The 18508-nt window shown below is 45.3% G+C and overlaps 1 protein-coding gene across 12 annotated transcripts in view; it reads left to right on the top strand.

Annotated features, from left to right (window-relative positions):
* Positions 1-18210, top strand: part of LOC114084183 (guanine nucleotide-binding protein G(s) subunit alpha) — a 49056-nt gene extending 30846 nt beyond the window's left edge. For 4 of the 12 annotated variants that reach the window (XM_071608964.1, XM_071608962.1, XM_071608961.1 and 1 more), the window contains 12 exons: positions 5564-5636; positions 8695-8739; positions 12981-13035; positions 13141-13260; positions 13977-14074; positions 16286-16340; positions 16468-16541; positions 16658-16716; positions 16821-16941; positions 17045-17175; positions 17345-17412; positions 17676-18210. In XM_071608964.1, the coding sequence (XP_071465065.1) occupies positions 5564-5636; positions 8695-8739; positions 12981-13035; positions 13141-13260; positions 13977-14074; positions 16286-16340; positions 16468-16541; positions 16658-16716; positions 16821-16941; positions 17045-17175; positions 17345-17412; positions 17676-17822 (1046 nt within the window). In that variant the 3' untranslated portion in view covers positions 17823-18210. Of the gene's footprint in view, positions 1-1581; positions 1800-5563; positions 5637-8694; positions 8740-12977; positions 13036-13140; positions 13261-13976; positions 14075-16285; positions 16341-16467; positions 16542-16657; positions 16717-16820; positions 16942-17044; positions 17176-17344; positions 17413-17675 lie in introns of those variants that run through there. The other 8 variants (XM_071608963.1, XM_071608971.1, XM_071608966.1 and 5 more) reach the window with 7 other exon arrangements.
* The last annotated feature ends 298 nt before the right edge of the window (positions 18211-18508 follow it).

Below are 18508 nucleotides of genomic sequence, written 5' to 3'. Positions count from 1 at the left end.
AAGAACCAGGCGCGGGAGGCGCCCCCCGAGAAGTTTCTGACCGACAAGGAGCGCAAGAAGATCGAGAAGAAGTTGCTGGAGCAGAAGAGAAAGGAGGAGAAGAAGAAGGAGAAGGAGAGGAAGAAGTTGGAGAAGATGTTGAAGAAGAAGAAGGTGCCAGAAGCCCAGGAGGAGGCCCGAGGCCCCGAGGGCGCCGCCGCCGCAGACGAAGACGAGGGCGCCGCGGAGGGCGCCGCCGGGGGCGGCGAGGGCGCCGCCGCCGGGGGCACGAGTAGGGCTTGGGCCGAGTGGGACACTGACTCCGGAGACGAGGACGACGCCTACTACGCAGCGCCGCGTGTTGGGGGCGTCGTGTGGCGGCCCGGGCCCCTCAAGTCTGGTGCACTTAGCGCCCACCTGCCCCTCGTGGTCTTCCTGGTCTTCTCGGTGCGCAGCCCCTCGTGGGTGCTCAACTTCCTGCTGCAGAAGCGCACAGAGCAGGGCCGTGGCTGCGGCTTCGTGTTTGGGGCGACCTGCTGCTTCAGAGTGTTCCTGGGCTGCGCCTTCTTCTCCTACTTGGGCGGCCGCACCAAGCGCAGAGGCCGCGGGCGCTCTGGGGCCAGTGGAGCCTTCGGCTCGGGCAATGGCGCCCGGCGCCGGGGGCGTGAGGAGCGGCTCATCTAGTCAGACCCCCATACCCCCCGCCACCGCCACCAGACACCACCATCGCTGTGTAGTGTGGATTTTTATTAGTATTTGTGTGTGTGTGTGTGAACACATTTTCCTTTTTGGTTGCTCCGTTCTTTGGTTCGTGCTCGCCTCGCTTTTTTCCACACTCCCTGCTCTCTGGCTCTCTCAGTGTCTCTCTCTTTTCGAAATTTTCCTAAGTCCGGGCTCGCGCTCCCTCCCCTTCCGCCCACCCCGGCCCCTCGGCGGCGCCCGCGGGAGGAGGGGGAGCAGCGGCCTCGGGGGCCTCTGGGCGACACTGCCCGGGGGGTGGAGCGTTGGCGTCGTGCGAGGGGTCGTCACTGGCTCGGAGACGCCCCCTCTCTCCCCTCTGCAGGGCCCAACTTGGGCCCGCGCCAGGGGGGTGGGGGGGCGGCTCCTTGGCCCGTCCCGTCCTGGGCTGGGTGCGGGCGGAGGGACCCCCCTTCCCGGGCACCCGGGGGGGACGCCTCCCTCCGCCGGCTCCCGCCCTCCCCGCTGCCGCCGCCGCTGCAGCGGCTGCTCCTCAGCCCTCCTCCTCCTCCTCCTCCTTCCACCCCCCTCGCCGTCGCCTCCTCCTCCCCCCGCCTCCCCCCGCCCGCCGCATTTGGGTCGGGGCGGTTGCGGGCCCGGGCCGAGGCAATAAGAGCGGCGGCGGCGGCAGCGGCGGCAGCAGCTCCCGCAGCTCCTGCTCTGGTCCGCCTCGGCCCGGCGGCGGCCATCAGTCCCCTCGGCTTCGGCTCGAGGGGCGGGGAGCTGCGCGCGCCCCTCGGTCCGACCGACACCACCCTCCCCTTTGCGCCCGTCCGCGCGGCCCGCGCCCCGCAGTCCGCCCCGCGCGCTCCTCGCCGAGGAGCCGAGCCCGCGCCCGGCCCGCCCGCCCGGCGCTGCCCCGGCCCTCTCGGCCCGCGTGAGGCCGCCCGCGCCCGGCCCCGCCGCCGCCGCAGCCCGGCCGCGCCCCACAGCCGCCGCCGCCATGGGCTGCCTCGGAAACAGTAAGACCGAGGACCAGCGCAACGAGGAGAAGGCGCAGCGCGAGGCCAACAAAAAGATCGAGAAGCAGCTGCAGAAGGACAAGCAGGTCTACCGGGCCACGCACCGCCTGCTGCTGCTGGGTAAGGGCGGGGCGGGGGGCGCCGGCTACGGCCCGGCCCGGGGGCCCCGAGGGGCGCCCCGCAGGCCGCGCGCGCCGAGCCCGCCCCCCGCCCCGGGCGCGCGCTCCCGGGCCCGCCGCCCACTCTTGGGCTCTGTTTGTGGGGGGCGAGGCCGGAAGGGGGACCCCCGGGCGCGGATTCGGTCGGGAGGGGGCCCAAAATGGGACTGGGGGACGTGGCGGCGCGGGTCCCCCTCCCTCGGCCCGTCCACTCTCTTTCTTTCGCCCCCCCCTTCTTTCTTTTGCTCTCTTTCTCTTTCTCTCTCTTTCCGCGAGGCCTACACGACGCCAGGGGCTTCGGTGCGTGAGGGGGAGGGGGAGGCCCACGGGGCTCCTGAGACTGCGACAAAAAGAGGGTTTCGGGGACAGGAAATGGGGTGGCGGGCAGAGGGAGGGGGACCCGCCTCCGTAGGGTGTGTGATTTGTTGGGAGAAGGCAAGGGGGAGAAAGAGGGGCGAGAAGAGGAGGGGGTGACGCTGGGGGGCGCCGTGGTGGCGGAGGGGGCCTCGCCAAAGAGAGGCTTTGGCGGGGGAAGTGGCCGAGGAGAGTGGGGGGGCGAGTGACATCAGCCCCTCGGAAAGGACCAGAGCGGTAAAGGTGGTGCAGTGGGGGGGGGAGGGGGCGCGGGCGAGTCGTGGCGCCGGAGTGGGGGGGTGAGGGGAGGAGGGAGCGCGTCGGCCGCTGGGCGCGACTTGGTGCGTTTCGGACAGGACCGACTGTGTGCGGAGCAGACGTGTCCTGGGCCAGGCCTGGCCGTGGAAGGAAGAGAAGGAGAATCAAATAAAATAAGACAAAAAAGAAAAAAAAAAAAAAAAGATAGTACGCAAAGTGCCCAATGAAGCCAAATGACACGTCATTTTACAGTATGACCTTTTTTCCCTTCCAGACTTGCAGGCTTTTTGAAAAGCAAAGAAGAGAATTAATTGTAGCAGCTGCCCCCCAGCAGCGCCCCCCACCCGCGCAATAAACCATTAAAAAAACACACACACACATTTTCCTGTTAGTTGACCACATTGAGAGTGCTTTGTCAAAAAAAATAAAGGAAAAAAGACATTCACAAATCAGATAAAACTGGAAAATGACATTTGTCTGTAAATGGCTTCTTGGTCTGGAAATGGCGTTTTAAAAAATTTGTCCTTTACAGGGGGGAGGGGATTGAGAGCGCTCTAAGGGAAAGACTTTTCCCAGGTGGGAGAGACGAAAAGACATTAATTAGTTGTTTGTCAAGTGACATTTGGTTGTTTGGTTTTTCTTCTCTTTTTTGATTGCGGTTTTTCTTATGGGGGGGGGAGCGGGGCGGGGGGGGATCCTTCACTGTGAGGAGATGGCCTTTCCTCCTTTTTTCTTTAAGGTGCTGCTTTGGTGGGGGGGAGCATTTTAAAAATTGTTGAAATGACCAGAAGAATTACACAAGCGTTAATTAGAATGGAAGTTTTCCACTTCCTTGGTTATTTAGTTATCTGAATAAATTTGTGGATTGGCTAGGTTAAGACCTAGTTCATGGTCACATTTCAACAAACAGCTTGATTATCAAAAACACAATGTAAAAAAAGCCCTGTTGTTTTTTTCTTTTTCTTTCTTTTTTTTTTTTTTTTTTCCTGGTGGTGTTTGGTTTGCTCTCTTTGGATGGGTCACGCCTTTGTTCTCCTGGGTCCAGATTTATAAAAGCAGTAAATTATTAATTAAGTGAAAATAAGTCTCTTTGGTGTTAATGCATTTGCAATTTCAGTAATTAAATGGTGCATATGTGAAGGTGTCTTCTCAAACTTCTAAAGGTAGACTTATGCTATGTGAATGTTAATATGCATATGATTTGATTTCAAAGTATAAAACTGGAAAAGTCTAGAATCTTTCCCATGAATAGGATCTTGCTATCTGAATACTAATTTAAGTCAAGTGTGATGCTAATGGTACCTTAAATTTCTAACACCTTTGGTGCAGTGCTCACAAAGTCTCCACTTAATTTGAGACTGTTAACTCTGAGCATACCTTACCTTGCTGTGGGCTCATCTTTCTAAGGTATCCTAGTCTACATGGCTATATTTTGTCACAATTCAGTAATAGCCTCTGGCACAGAAATCTGTAGCCCAGGCAAGTGACAGCATTTTGTATTTTAAAATGGTGGGTTTCACTAAATAATGCCCCCCCCCAAACAACATAATGCTCCAAATCCTGGTTTTATAACTTAATTTAATGACATGGAAATTGGTGAATTAACAGAACCACAAAAAAAGTACAGTAATTTTTAGCCCGATTCTCTAATTTCATAAATGTGGAAACTGAGGCACAGATCTGTTCATCCCTGTAAGATAAGTGTTGACACTTTTTAGCAGTTCTGAAATCAGAACATTGGAGTTCCTGATTAATATTGTGTATTCTCTTCATGAAATCTCCTAATAGTGCTTTTTATATTTTAATTTATGAGAGTTATGTTCATTAAGATAGTGTTTACTTTGAAATCAACGTTTGAATTTTAACTTTTACAGATAATTGATTACAGCATTGTGGAAAGGCAAGCAAAGGAGGAATGCTTTGCTATGTGGGTATTAAAGCAAAACAATTAATTAAAAAGAAAAAGGGTTAAAAACCACACAGATTTCTGTGGGAGGAGGGCAAAGAATTATCACCTGGGATTTGGTGGAGAGTGTGCATTTGCCTAATAATAATAATAATAATAGCAGCAGCAATCCTCCTCTAGCTTGATAGAAATGTGCATTTTTTCCTATAAAATGCTATTTTTCAACAAATGAAAGGTGATTTAAAATGGAGGCATGTGTCCCTTCCTGCTTAGTTGGGAAGGGCTTAGAGTCTTTGAAATTCAGTGGTTTCTAGGCATTATTTTTCCTTATGATCAAAGTCTTGTCCTTTTATTACTCTTTATTGTTGTTGCAGGTGACCTAATGCTAATATGGTCTCAAGTGCTATATTTGATATTAAAATGTGTTTTTGGAGAAGATGACAGATAATTGATGGTCTTCCATTTTCCTCTGCAACAGGGTGGTTATATCCAAAGAGAATTTATATTTGGAAAGATAACATTTTGGGGGGAGAGGAGGGTGAATAAGTGGATAAAATGTAATATTGTGGTTTTAAGTTTGGATTTTAAGTAGCCCAAGGGTGGGGACCCTGCATGGAAGGCAGCTGCATTGTGCCATGTTCGGGCTGGCAGTGCTGCATCTGTACGTGATGTGGGAGACTGCAGTGTCTGGGCATTGTTTGCAAATCCTGGGTATTTTAACCATGAAACATCTGACAAACAATGAATTATGTGGCTCACATACATTTATGTGAGCCATTTTGCCAGTCAGTGCTCACATTTCAAGAATTTAGTTTCACAGTTTTAACTTCAATTTTCTTTTTCCTCCTCAAATGACAAAATTGCGTCATTCTCCTTGGCCTGTGCCTTCAACACCCCACGATTTTTTAAACAACCAAAAAGGAGGGAAACAAACAAAAACAAAAAACAAAACAAAACAAAAACCTAAAACAGCACCACCTTTAATTCTTGTTTGTTGTTCTAATGGTGAAATACTGCAGGTAGACACTGAGTTGGATGTTTATTTCATTTTCTCTGCGTCGAAATGTCAAGGAAAATTGCAAGTCTGTTATTTTGTGTTTGTTGTTGTGTTGCTTCTATGGAAAAACAAAACAAAAAACTGCAGTCCTTTCCCTGCCCAAAGTATGAGATGCCTCCTTCTTAACCTGAGACTTACTTTCGTTTTCTAGGCGCTGGAGAATCTGGTAAAAGCACCATTGTGAAGCAAATGAGGATCCTGCATGTTAATGGGTTTAATGGAGAGTAAGTGTCAAATCTGTGTAAGGGCACTAAGAACAAGTGACACATTTTATACTAACTTTAGGCTGCAGTATAGGTAGGTTTGGAGCTGGACACCTAATTTGCACTTATTTCTAATTTACATATTAGAAAATCCTAAGAGCTCTTGAGGACTCCCCCCCCCTTAATCTTTGGTGCAATAATAATAATCGTAATAAAAATAAAGCACCAGTGTTCATATAAGACACCTCTCTGTCCCGGGAAAGTATGCCTGGTTGCAGAGGACAGTTCATGGCACTTGGCCCTTGATGGCGTCCCTGAGGCCAGGTTGTCTGCCGCAGCTTCTGCTGCAGTGACTCCAACATGGCTGACGGGTCCTCCGCGGCCCCCTTGTCAAGCTAGTGCTGACCACTGCAGAGATCCCCTCCTCCCCAGCCGATTTCAGCTTCATCATCCACCCAGGATGTTTTTAACTATTAGCAAAACATTGTTTTAATAATATCTTCATGTAAAACAAAGAAGTGATCGCCCTTGTTGATAATTTTTTTTTAATTGTCCCCTTTTGAATTGACATTATGGGCAAATAATTGTTTCCTTTACTAAATATCAATACTCCCACCTAAAGAAATGAAAGGGAGTTTTCAAATGATGGAAAGGCTGGGAGCTATATCTTCCGCCTGGTTCAAGGGGCATTTTTGCCTTTGAAATGTCCTTCCAGGTCTTGAGGTATATACAACAATGAGCAATACTTCAGTGAGAATAGACTTTTTTAAAAAGAGAAACAGTATTTATAAGAGACTCCGTGAGTGTGGGGTCCTGCTTCCATGAAGAACGCAAACTGAGGAATACTCACTAAATCAGGAGTTTGGGTTTTTTCTTGCCAGACCCCCAGATGGGGTCCATTTTCACTCCCGTGAAGCCAGTTAATCACCAGATCACAAGCACCTGAAGGCACTAGTTTGCAATTACTAGCTGGTTAGCAGCCCCATTCCCTCTCCTCAACATGCTTTCAATTGAAAGTTCGTCCTTCAGTTGCGTTCACTTCAGATTGAGTCGAGGGGGCAGTTTAGGTTAGTTTACGCACCCCTAAAAAACAAAACCCACTGCTTGCTACGCATTAAGCACTGGGAAATGGAGGTGAACTTTGTAACCTTTCAGAGTGCCAAAGGCGGTTCTTTATGGAAAATTCTAGAATTTGTGAGATCAAATAATCAGAGCTTAGGAAAAGATGACATCACCCATAGAAATGGTCATTTTAGTTTAAGATGCTTTTTATACTTTAACCCTGAATTCAGAAGAGTAGCATGCAGAAAGGACGGACAAGTTTACCTATATTTTAGAATAGTCATGAATTATGAATATGTATCTCTATTGCTATTAAGTCAGTCACTTTCACATAATTCTGAAATTAATTCCTGACACACCCTTGAGTAAAACCCTGCCAGCGGAGACTGCCATCCTGTCAATAAACAAAAAAACAAAACCCCCTAAAACCAACTTCAAGCCTTATATTTGTAATTTAAAGAAAAGTCTATCCTAAATTTCCCCCCTCCTGCAACTTGCAGTGGTGGGGGGTGCTTCTTCATGAGACTAGTTAAGCAAAAATAATTTCACCATGCGCCCTCTGGATAAATATTTTGATTAAAGCTGGACATGGCTAGCATTTTAAAAGATGCAGCAGCCACTGTTTACCTTAGCTTGAGTTGGATGGAAGAGAAGTCTCCTTGAAATAATTCACTTGAGGTTTTATTATTGTACAGATTTCCCTAATATTTTTTAATTTTTTACAGAAAGGCACCCCCACACACACCCCCAAGTGAACCAGTGTAGCACACACGAGGCTTCTAAACAAGAACTTCTCTTTTCTATTTTCTTTTCGAAAAGAGGAAGAGACATTCCCAGTTTGCCTCCTTAGTGGATCCCTGATAATGTTAAATTTAACATGCGAAAGTAACATGCCGGGGTGTTCTTCATGGGGGTCTAAGTACCTCATTTTTACCTAGTGCAGCTAAAGCTTCCTCTCTTGCTTTTCCTCACTGTTGTACTGCAACAAATGCAGCTCTTTCTAAACTAGGAATTCCTTAGGAAATGGTGACCTCTGTCCCTAAATGGTGGTCTGCCTGGTGTGGGTTTGTTTTTTTTTTTTTTTTTCCGTTCTCACCCCCTCCTGCCAATCCTGTACTTTGTTAGCTGTAGTCTGCGGTATTAAATTTGCCTTAACTGTCCACAAGCTGCTGTGCCAATTATGTTTTTGAGAGTAACAATATTAATTTGACCTTCAGAAATACAGAGATCAAATATGGATTTCTTAACTCAAAGCTAACTGTTTAGTATTAAAAAAAAAATCATTAGTGTTGGTTGAGCTAAGCTAATCAATTATAAAACATGTCGCCGAAGGCTCAGCTATCCTGCCCTTCCGCCTTTGCCTTCAGGGAGCAATTCCTACTGTTGATGAAGAGATGAAGATTTTGAGTTTTTGTTTTTGGTGGTAGTGGGGTGGGTTTTCCTTTTTTCAACCAGGCAATTGAAGTTGGTGACAATTTACAAGAAACAGTTATTTATAAATATAAACATTGTATAGGTAGTTGCTAGTTTCTCCCACTGCATGAAGGAAGATTATTAATTTTGCACCAGGAAATAATGGACAAAAATCTCCACTGTCTATGCCTTTGCATGTTTGGATACAACACTAAAGATTCTGACCTGGGAGAATTAAGAGCCTTCTGAGCTGCCATATTCTCAGAAGAATACTGAGATAAATCACTGCTTTAGTTCCCTAATGCATGTACATTTAGTGAAAGCACAAGAAAATAATTATCTGTCCCTCCTGTATCCGACCAGAGTCTCCAGAGGGCTCTGTTAATACTGCAGCGAAGGTGTGGAATTCTTCCCCCTACGGCCTTTAGTCTCAGTAGACATTCAGATTTAGCCAGAAAGGCGACCTAAGAATTAACGGGAGGATGGCGCGCGAATTATTGCATTTGCTCTTGGCTGATTGTTTAAGAATGTGGAGAGGCTGTGTGGGTTGTATGAAATTGCGGTGCCTTGCAGACTAGGTGAGCTTTCAATCTCTCTTTAAAAGGGGCGGCGAAGAGGACCCGCAGGCTGCAAGGAGCAACAGCGATGGGTAGGCACATTCAAAAACAGAAAAAAATTTTTAACAAACAAAACAAACATGAAGATCATACTGGGAAACTGAGGGCACAGACCTGGGAAGAAAATAATCATTTAAGGGCCATCAGCCATCTTGGTATACATGTGCAAATAACATGTAGACAACTTCTTAACAAGTGAAGTGCAAAACATAATTTTTTTCAGCATTTCTAAAGTATAATTAGATCCAGCTGGGGGAAAGTTATAGATTTTAGCTTTAGACAATAGTTTAGAATTTTGAGAACTGATGTTTTTCCATATGGTTTTTATTTCCCCCCAGTTCTCTGTTTGAATCAACTACTTGTTTTTAAAATGCATCTATTAAATTCTGTCCGTCCAGTGGTTGGTCTGATTTTAAAATTTCAGATCTCTGGAAGAAGAAAAAAATTTTTTTTCCTCTATTAAAATATGCCGTGCCATACAATTCTTAATTTTGAAAAATGCCTTGGCACTTAGCAGCAATTCATTGTTAGGAATCATCTTGAAGCCACTGGCCTTTATAAAAACAATCAAATTTAATTCAAGGCACTTCACATTAGCTGGTAGATAAGGATATTCATGATGGCATCCATTTTTTCCATTACCATCATCTCTTCCATTTTGCTTTCTGCATCCCATACCATCTCAACGCGCATGCACACACACAAGCCTCCGCATGCTAGGTGAGCCACACGAACTCTGCTTGCATACTCAGCATGCAGGGATGGAGCAGCTATTTCTCATGAGAACATATAGGTCCAATTGACTTAGCCTAGGGCATCTCAAAGAAATAGCTTCTGTGGCCAGGGCGGGGAGGGGCAAAGGACACGGGTTGGGGACAAAGTAACTGACACATGTTTGTTCATCTGTTTCTTTTAGAATATATTATCCCTAGATGATGGCTACAGTCTCTCCTCTTCCCGGCCTTTCCTATCACAATTTGCATGCTGGAATTGCTCGGTCTTATGAACCTCTAATAAGAATACTATTCTGTTGTCTGGGGGGAGGGGGGGGCCCACCTACTACCTGACCTTTAAAGATAACTACAAAAAAAACAAAAAACAAAAAAACAACAAAAAAAAAATCTTTAATTGGCAAAAATGTAATAGAATGACTTGAAAGGCACCTATATAGAAACTGATTGATAATCTGCTGTACCAAAAGTTGGCATCTGAAATATGACAAGTCATTATTGAACAATCTACTGTGTACTAGACGTTGTGCTAAATCCTTGAACCCTACTAATACCTTGCCTGCACGTCTCTCTCTGACTGTTCTACAAGTAAATATAAGTATTAACATTCGTGTCAAATAAAAGTTCTCTGCATGTTTCAGCAATCCCTGTATCCTGCGTCTGTCTTCTGTCTTTCTTCTTTTGTCTGTCTTTCCCCACAAAAGCACAAAAATAGGCATAGAACTGAATGAAACCTAGTACAGTGTACCCCTCCCCTACCACTTAGTTGGAGGTAGGCAGGACCTGTTAAATAACATTAACCCCACTAATCTCTGTACATTGGGGGTGGAGAGGGCATCAACGTCCTGAAAGCATTTCTAGCCCTAGTCCCAACTGTTGAGTCACTTAGAATTCTAGCAATTGGCATATATTTTGCCATTAAGTAGTTTAGAGACATCTAAGGAGTTTTATCCAAATCTCACAATCAATGTTAAATTCATTAAGTGATAGTACAAATGATGATAAACCTGCCAGCCCCCAGTGTAATATCTCCATCTACATAGTAATTGCTTCAATGGAAGAATTTTATGTTTTAGTATCACACACCCGAATTAGATTTTAGATTTCTATTTTAGCTGTTTTATACTTGATATACTCCCACACCTATTCACATACGTAGATGAATACTGAACACGTTCTCAAAATATCCGTATTTTAAGACTGGAAGTTTTCCAATTATCATACTACTACTTAGACCAAAATATCAAACTGAATGAAAGAATCTCATTTCTGGAAGTATTTTTCTCTTGCTGTATATGGATTTAGAAATTTAATCCAAACACACTTCATCTTACTGTTGGGAGACCTTCAACCCAGAGATTTAGGGCATTTAGTACTAATGACAGGGAGCCCGTTTTTAATAAGTGGGGGTGGGTTTGTCCTCGGCAGTTTTAAGTAAATTCTGAATTCAAGCATGAACATTAGGGATGTCAAACACATGTCCTTTCACTGTCTAACGTCTGAATAACTGATTTTAGACTAACACCAACGCTGAAAATTCATAATTTCAGAAATGATCGTTAATTCCCTACATCTGAAGCAGAACAGCCCCCACTGAATGGTCAGGACTCTCCCTTCAAATATGGAGGGTGGGGTGGGGGGAGCTTTAAGAGTCCAGGGGCCTGGGGCAACTTCTAGGTTTATGCAAGACTGCCTAAAACACACACCTTGCTACCACTTCCACCCCTGGGGTCTGATTCTCTCCATACCGAAGTGGATCCTGTCGAATTCCTGGTGCTAACCTCCCCTCCCACAAGATGCTCCCCTCTGCTGATGAGAGCAGCACCCCAGACCTTGCTAGCAAGGTCTAAGGGTATGTAAGGGCCCATCTGAGAGGCTCAAGTCTAAGGGTGAATTTTGAGATCATTCACAAAATGGAGGCCCACTCCCCCAAATATATAAATACTTGTTCAAAAAGTAAAATGAATCTCATTGAAAAAGGAAAGAACAGCTTCTCTGGGGGGAGGGCCTGTTAAAATGCATGTGACTCTGACCCTGCCCAGCCCCTCCCCCACAAGGCCCACGAGTGCCCCCTCCCACCTGCAGCACCACTGACCCTTTCCTGGCTGCAGTTGCTATCAATCCCCCTTTGTATTTCCTGTGCCTTAATTTTCTGTCCCACTCTGGAGGAGTCATTTGTTTCACTTCTGTCTCCATTCTGTGACTTCTGTTGAACCAATCAGGTGAATATTTCAAAAAGTGGGAATCTCATTGTTTTAATTGCAAGCAGCAAGAAAAAGTAGCTTTATCCCCAGTTGCTGCCTCTGACTAGGATTCCTCTCAGCCTCAGTTTCCCCATTAGAGGGTGAGGCTGCAGCACCTTCCTGCATGTGGCGCTGTGTCACATCCCAGGGCCGAATGCCCAGTGGATACTGCACACATTGGGATTCCTTCCCCCCACTCAAGGCAGGGCTAGATGTCATATCCGTAGCAGAAGGTGCTTTGTTGACCCTTAAAAAAAGTTGGGACATGGGAACCTGAGGCAGGAGCACCACAAGCTCCAGGCCTGCCTCATCAACTTAGCAAGGACTTGTCTCAATAAAAGGGGTTGGACCTGTAGCTTGGTCATTCAATGCCCCTGCGATCATTCCCCAATACAATTAAAAACAAACGCTTGGGCATCTCCCCTGACTGTGCCTTCTATCCTGAAGGCCAGTTTCTAAAAGATATATAATATTTGGGCCAATGTAATCTGGTACCAAAAAATAACATTCTGTCAGGGAACCACAACAGCCAAAGGTTATGACCTTTACACTATGGCCTTTACCAGTGGCTCTGAATACAGACAGTTCCACAAAGACCACAATGGGCTGCATGTCAGGAACTGGCATAGACCCCCTACCACCATTATTAGGACTTGGGGAGGGGGAGGTCTTCCTTTCCTGATAACCTTGGCGGACCAGTGTGCACAACATTATAAACTTAGAAGTATTGTTAGCTGCAGTACCCAAAATAACATCTCCCTATGACAGACATGTAACTGTTTAAATAAATAACAGGGCTGCAAATAAATAAGTAGGACTGCAGAGCCCTGGAATCTGTAATTAATGATTATTAACACCACCCCTAGCATTTGCTGGTTGTCAGTAGCAACCCAGAGAATACCAAGTCAAACCCCATGATGACCTGTACACCCTACAACCCCCACGAAGAATGCTGATAAGGGCCAAGTAGGAGGAGCCTTTTAGGAAGTGGTGGTGTGTGGTGTGGGGGCTGCAAACCCACGGAGCCAAATCTGGAATAGCAGATAACCCCTGCAACCTCTGGTACAGCTGATGGTGATCTCTATAGGTGCTGACTTGCCAATCACTCCCATCCAGTGTGTCCTTGGGGCACGTTTGGGACGCTATGATTTACTTGGGTGCCTCCAATCTGCACAGATCTGAACCCACAACTCCTTGAAGAACAGAATACTATGCTTTTTAGTTGGAGTATCTTGATTAAGGTGACCCCTGGTCAGCGGGATGCAATATGATTTTCTTTTCTTTTTAATCCCACTGTAGTGAGAAGGCCACCAAGGTGCAGGACATCAAAAACAACCTGAAGGAGGCCATTGAAGTACGTGTAGCTCCCTTCTCTCTTTAGTACCCCCTTGCTCTCTTTAGTACCCCCCCACACACATGCAGTTCTGTGCCCCTGACTGCTTTACTCAATCATTTTCAGACCATCGTGGCTGCCATGAGCAACCTGGTGCCCCCTGTGGAGCTGGCCAACCCTGAGAACCAGTTCAGAGTGGACTACATTCTGAGCGTGATGAACGTGCCTGACTTTGACTTCCCACCTGTAAGCCACACCCCTGCCTGGTAGCCCTTGCCTCCACTCACCTGTGCAGTAACTTGATCCTATAAGAACATCAGGGACAGGCCCCATACCCAGCCTGGAGTATGGCCACACACATAGGAAGTAAATCACAAACATATCCTTAATGCTGGAAAAAGAAAAAAACATTAGACTTTTGTTCAAGGTGGATGAGCAAAATTTTATCGCCCCTTGTCAATCCTGGCTTGTCCACCCCACAAATGAACGCCACCTTTGATGCCTCAATTCTTACTTATTAGATTGTGAATTTTTATGAGGGAAATAGTCCTGAGCTATGACAGGCTTAATTATTCCCTTGTCTACATATTAGGACCAACAAAACTGTGCTGAAGATGACAAATATTAATTGTCGAGTTAATCTAGACATGTCCTTAGATACTGTGGGATGCATAGGTAAACTGCCCAGGGAGACAGTCTCGCTTTGAACCGTGTTACCTTTCACATTTATTAAGATCAGTAATTCACCACCAGAGGAGAACAGGAATTAACTATGCGGACTTCTGAATATGTTAAACGTGCTAAATTAAAGTTCTTGATGAGCATTAAGTCATTATATGGGCTTGCCCACATATAGGCAAGCGTGGGTCACAGTGAACTATGGCCTCAAGAGTTTGAATAACAGTGTTCTTGGTGCACACTCACAGCTTCCTCTAAACATGCTTTCTTGGGTTCACTTTCAGGAATTCTACGAGCATGCCAAGGCTCTGTGGGAGGATGAGGGAGTGCGTGCCTGCTATGAGCGCTCCAACGAGTACCAGCTGATTGACTGCGCCCAGTAGTAAGGAGCCCCTTTCTTAGTTTCTGGGATCCACACATAAAATAGGAAACAATGAAAAAAAAACTGTAAAAACCTGAAACTCCCATGATTCTTTTCATAGAAGCCAACCAATTTTTCACTAGCAGTTAGAAAGTTCTAGTCTGAATCATTTGTTTCACAAAGCACTTAATTGCAATTTTTAGTGCAGTAGTGGCACTATTTCATATCAACAATTAATACCTGTTAGAGCAAAATGATAATTACTTATATAAAATGGTGCTCATAATTAATTAGCTTGAAGTAATTAATTGAAATGACCTCTAAGCATTTAGGGAAATAGGGCAGCTATCATGTGTTGGATAATGTAAAAATGTTATATTTTATTACTACAATTTAAAAACATAAGAAAGAACAGAAGAGACAAAAACAGGCCTCTGCTTCTTGGCAGTGGCTAACTGCCTGGCTGTTCCTGCTGTTCCCAGCACCTTTAATGCCGTACATCTGGAAAGCTGCCTTTTAAATGCTTTACGACCTTCTTCATCCTGTGCATGCATAGGAAGCATATGGTGGTCCAGGTCATTTAAAAAAAAAAAAAAAATCTTTTTTTTTTTTTTTTTTAAGAGAGATATTCTTTCAAGGAACAGAAAAACGGTCCATCATGGCCAGTCCTCACAGCTCCCAGCCCCCACTCCTCCTTTAACAAAGTGCCTGATTTTCTCAAAAGTTTGAACTAAAAGCTGGAAGCACTAATTATAGTAACACAAAACAAATGGAAATCCTGGAATTGTTTGTGATTTGTATTTTGGATCCAAGTCAGGAGTTAAGTACAGGTACCAGATTAGGAGGGTTTAGGCATCCCAGTTGTGAATACTGGGGGCAGGGGCCATGTAACAATTTCATTAATTAACAGCAGTTTAGCCAGGTTGTTTGTTTTGGGTCACATCACTTAAAAAAGTTTTCGGCTTCTGTTTTTTTTTACAATGCAACATTACTCCTGAAACTTTATCTGAAAATGGCACCATTTGCTCAGATTATGGGAATTTTTTTTTTAAGAAAAAGAGAACAACATCACTCAACTTTTTAAACATCCTCCCTTAAGGGGATGATTTGAAGAGTAGTGACCAGTGTGCTTCTGGTTTAACCGCCTGCATGTTGGAGCGGAGGCCCTGGTGCGGTGCCCAATTCTTAAGCTGCCTATTTTTGTTTGTTGAGCTGGAGTTTGGCTGGCCACACTCCAGATGTCTTCTCACAAGATTTGGTGCTGAGGATCTATTTTTAGAACTGTGGTTCTGTTGCCATGGCAATATGCTGGAGGCCAGGGTGGCTGGGGAGCTATTTCTGGACCCTGCTGTAATATAAGATTGATTGGGCAAGTTAGTATATCCTCCCAGCCAGACTAACTCCAAACTGGTAAAAAGGAAGGGGAAAGAGGAGGGGAAAAACTTAGGGGTTTTCTTTAAATAGTCTTTTTTCCCTTCCTGATTCTTTTCTGATTAGCCCACTTTAAAACAGTTCCCACCTCCACTCCCCCCAAAAAGAAAACCCAAACTGGTTCCAACATCAATTTTCCGTATTAATTAAATTACCCCAATTTTGGAAAATTTAACTTCCCTAAACATGTGTCCAGTCAAGCAACACAGGCAAGATACCTTTTTAAACTAAAAGTTCAGTATCTGGAGTGTTGCATATCATGGACATCACAGATCGGAAGGGAACTTTGTGTTTGCTTCCTGTTCAGCACAGCGAGGGCAAGAAGGGCCCCTTTGTGCCAGTGGCTTTTGTTCTCGTTAATCAATGAGATTCTTAAAAGTAAAAAGGAAGGACAGATTCTGAGTAACAATCTCCTTTGCCCTTGAGGGGAAGGTCCTTGCTGCTCTAAGTATGCCACTTCACATACATTACATTTTTTAAAAAGCTGAATGGCATATGGAAGTATACAATTTTCAGACAATTTGCCATTTTAGCCAGTGCCAAACAATTTGAAAATGAAAAAAATGTTTTGGCTAGTCTTATGAAAAGTTATAGCATCTGATAGGCCTCATTTGGGGTCCTTGCCCTGCTGATTGACAAAAGCTAGAAGCAAGAACAAAGCCCCCACTACTGTCCTGGGCTGCCTATCATCTCTTAGGGACAATTTGTTTCATTTAGCCAGGGTTTGTGGAGGACACAGACAGTGGGCCAGTTGGTGTGAGCTCCCTTAACATCACCATGTATCTTCTCTTTTCCTCTAAGCTTTCTGGACAAGATTGATGTCATCAAGCAGGCCGACTATGTGCCGAGTGACCAGGTATGTAAGCTTTTTCAGTCAGAAGATTTGGAGCCCACATCTCAGGCTACTCAAGATTTTTACTCCAGATTGACAATCATTATTTCTGTTGAGTTGGTGAGATCCATTGACCCGTGCTTTGTTTTAGGACCTGCTTCGCTGCCGCGTCCTGACCTCTGGAATCTTTGAGACCAAGTTCCAGGTGGACAAAGTCAACTTCCAGTGAGTGGATTTTCCTCTTTATACCAAATGGAGACAGTGGTTTCTTGACATGCCCTCTGGCAGTTGAGTGGTGTCTCTTTGGGAAGAAATAACCAGATGTCCTTTATCTCCACCAGCATGTTCGATGTGGGCGGCCAGCGGGATGAACGCCGCAAGTGGATCCAGTGCTTCAATGGTATGGATGGCCGTGGTGGGCACTGCACTCCAAGAGCACGTGCTTTTGTAATTATTAGGGGTCATTTCTGCTTCTAACTCTCACTGCTCTTTCTCTCTTTGAAGATGTGACTGCCATTATCTTCGTGGTGGCCAGCAGCAGCTACAACATGGTCATTCGGGAGGACAACCAGACCAACCGCCTGCAGGAGGCTCTGAACCTCTTCAAGAGCATCTGGAACAACAGGTATGTGCTGGGACAAGTACCCTGCTTGCCCTGGAGCTCCCGGGCTGCTCTCAAACCCTGATTTGCACTGTCCCAGCATTAAACTTACCCTTCTCTCTGTTAGATGGCTGCGCACCATCTCTGTGATTCTGTTCCTCAACAAGCAAGATCTGCTCGCTGAGAAAGTCCTTGCTGGAAAATCGAAGATTGAGGACTACTTTCCAGAATTTGCTCGCTACACTACTCCTGAGGATGGTACGTGTGTCTTCCGTGTTTGATGTGGGCACACTCAAGGCATAAAAGCCTATCTGGGTGGAGAAATCAAGAGTGCTGAGAAGTTAAGGGGCTAGAGTGGTGTTAATACCCTAGTTGTGCTCTTATCTTTTTATTACTTTAGTTAATAAAATATCTCCATTCTTTATAGCTACTCCCGAGCCCGGAGAGGACCCACGCGTGACCCGGGCCAAGTACTTCATTCGAGATGAGTTTCTGGTGAGTAGAGCTTTCTATAGTCTTCACTCTTTTCTACAGATATAAACTTTTTAATTCCAAACGTAGGGATTAAACCATCCAGTTCTTCCATTTCTTTTCTATAATTCCCAACCAGCATCCATTCTGGGTGTTCAAACCCCTTCATCGCATTTTGGTTTCTTGTAACACGGGCAGCTGGTCCATACTTGTCATACTTGTCCTTGGGTTGGCAGTGTAGTTTCCTGGAGAGGGTTACTGACTGGACCTTGCACTTGTGCCCACAGAGAATCAGCACTGCTAGTGGAGATGGGCGCCACTACTGCTATCCTCACTTCACCTGCGCTGTGGACACTGAGAACATCCGCCGTGTGTTCAACGACTGCCGCGACATCATCCAGCGCATGCATCTTCGTCAGTACGAGCTGCTCTAAAGAGGGAACCCCCAAATTTAATTAAAGCCTTAAGCACAATTAATTAAAAGTGAAACGTAATTGTACAAGCAGTTAATCACCCACCATAGGGCATGATTAACAAAGCAACCTTTCCTTTCCCCGAGTGATTTTGCGAAACCCCCTTTTCCCTTCAGCTTGCTTAGATGTTCCAAATTTAGAAAGCTTAAGGCGGCCTACAGAAAAAGAAAAAGAAAAAAAGGCCACAAAAGTTCCCTCTCTCTTTTCAGTAACTAAAATAAAAGCAGCAAACAGAAATAAAGAAATAAATGAAACAAATGAAATAAAAAATAAAATAAATGAAATAAATATTGTGTTGTGCAGCATTAAAAAAATCAAAATAAAAATTAAATGTGAGCAAAGAAAGAAATGACTCCTGTGAGTTATTTGCGATCTGAAGCAGTTCCCATGGTTTGAGGGTTAAACTTGGCCTTTTCATTGGGAGTTTGGAAGCCCATGTTGAGGTACAGGCCCCAAGTTACTAAAATGGGAGTAATGACTTAATCTTTGGGACACTGTATGTCAAGGAATATCACATTTTGATCATTGCTGCCAACTCACACTCTGATCATCCTCACATGGTGTGCCTGTTTACCTGATCTCCCTCGAAAAAATGTTAGGTTTTTTTAAATCAGTTATGGGCTAAATTATGTGGTGAAATATGAAAA

This window comes from Marmota flaviventris, chromosome 2, assembly GCF_047511675.1.
Source record: "Marmota flaviventris isolate mMarFla1 chromosome 2, mMarFla1.hap1, whole genome shotgun sequence".
Classification (NCBI taxonomy): Eukaryota; Metazoa; Chordata; class Mammalia; order Rodentia; family Sciuridae; genus Marmota; species Marmota flaviventris.
Note: the sequence above shows the minus strand (reverse complement) of the source record. Positions and strands in the feature narration are given on the sequence as shown.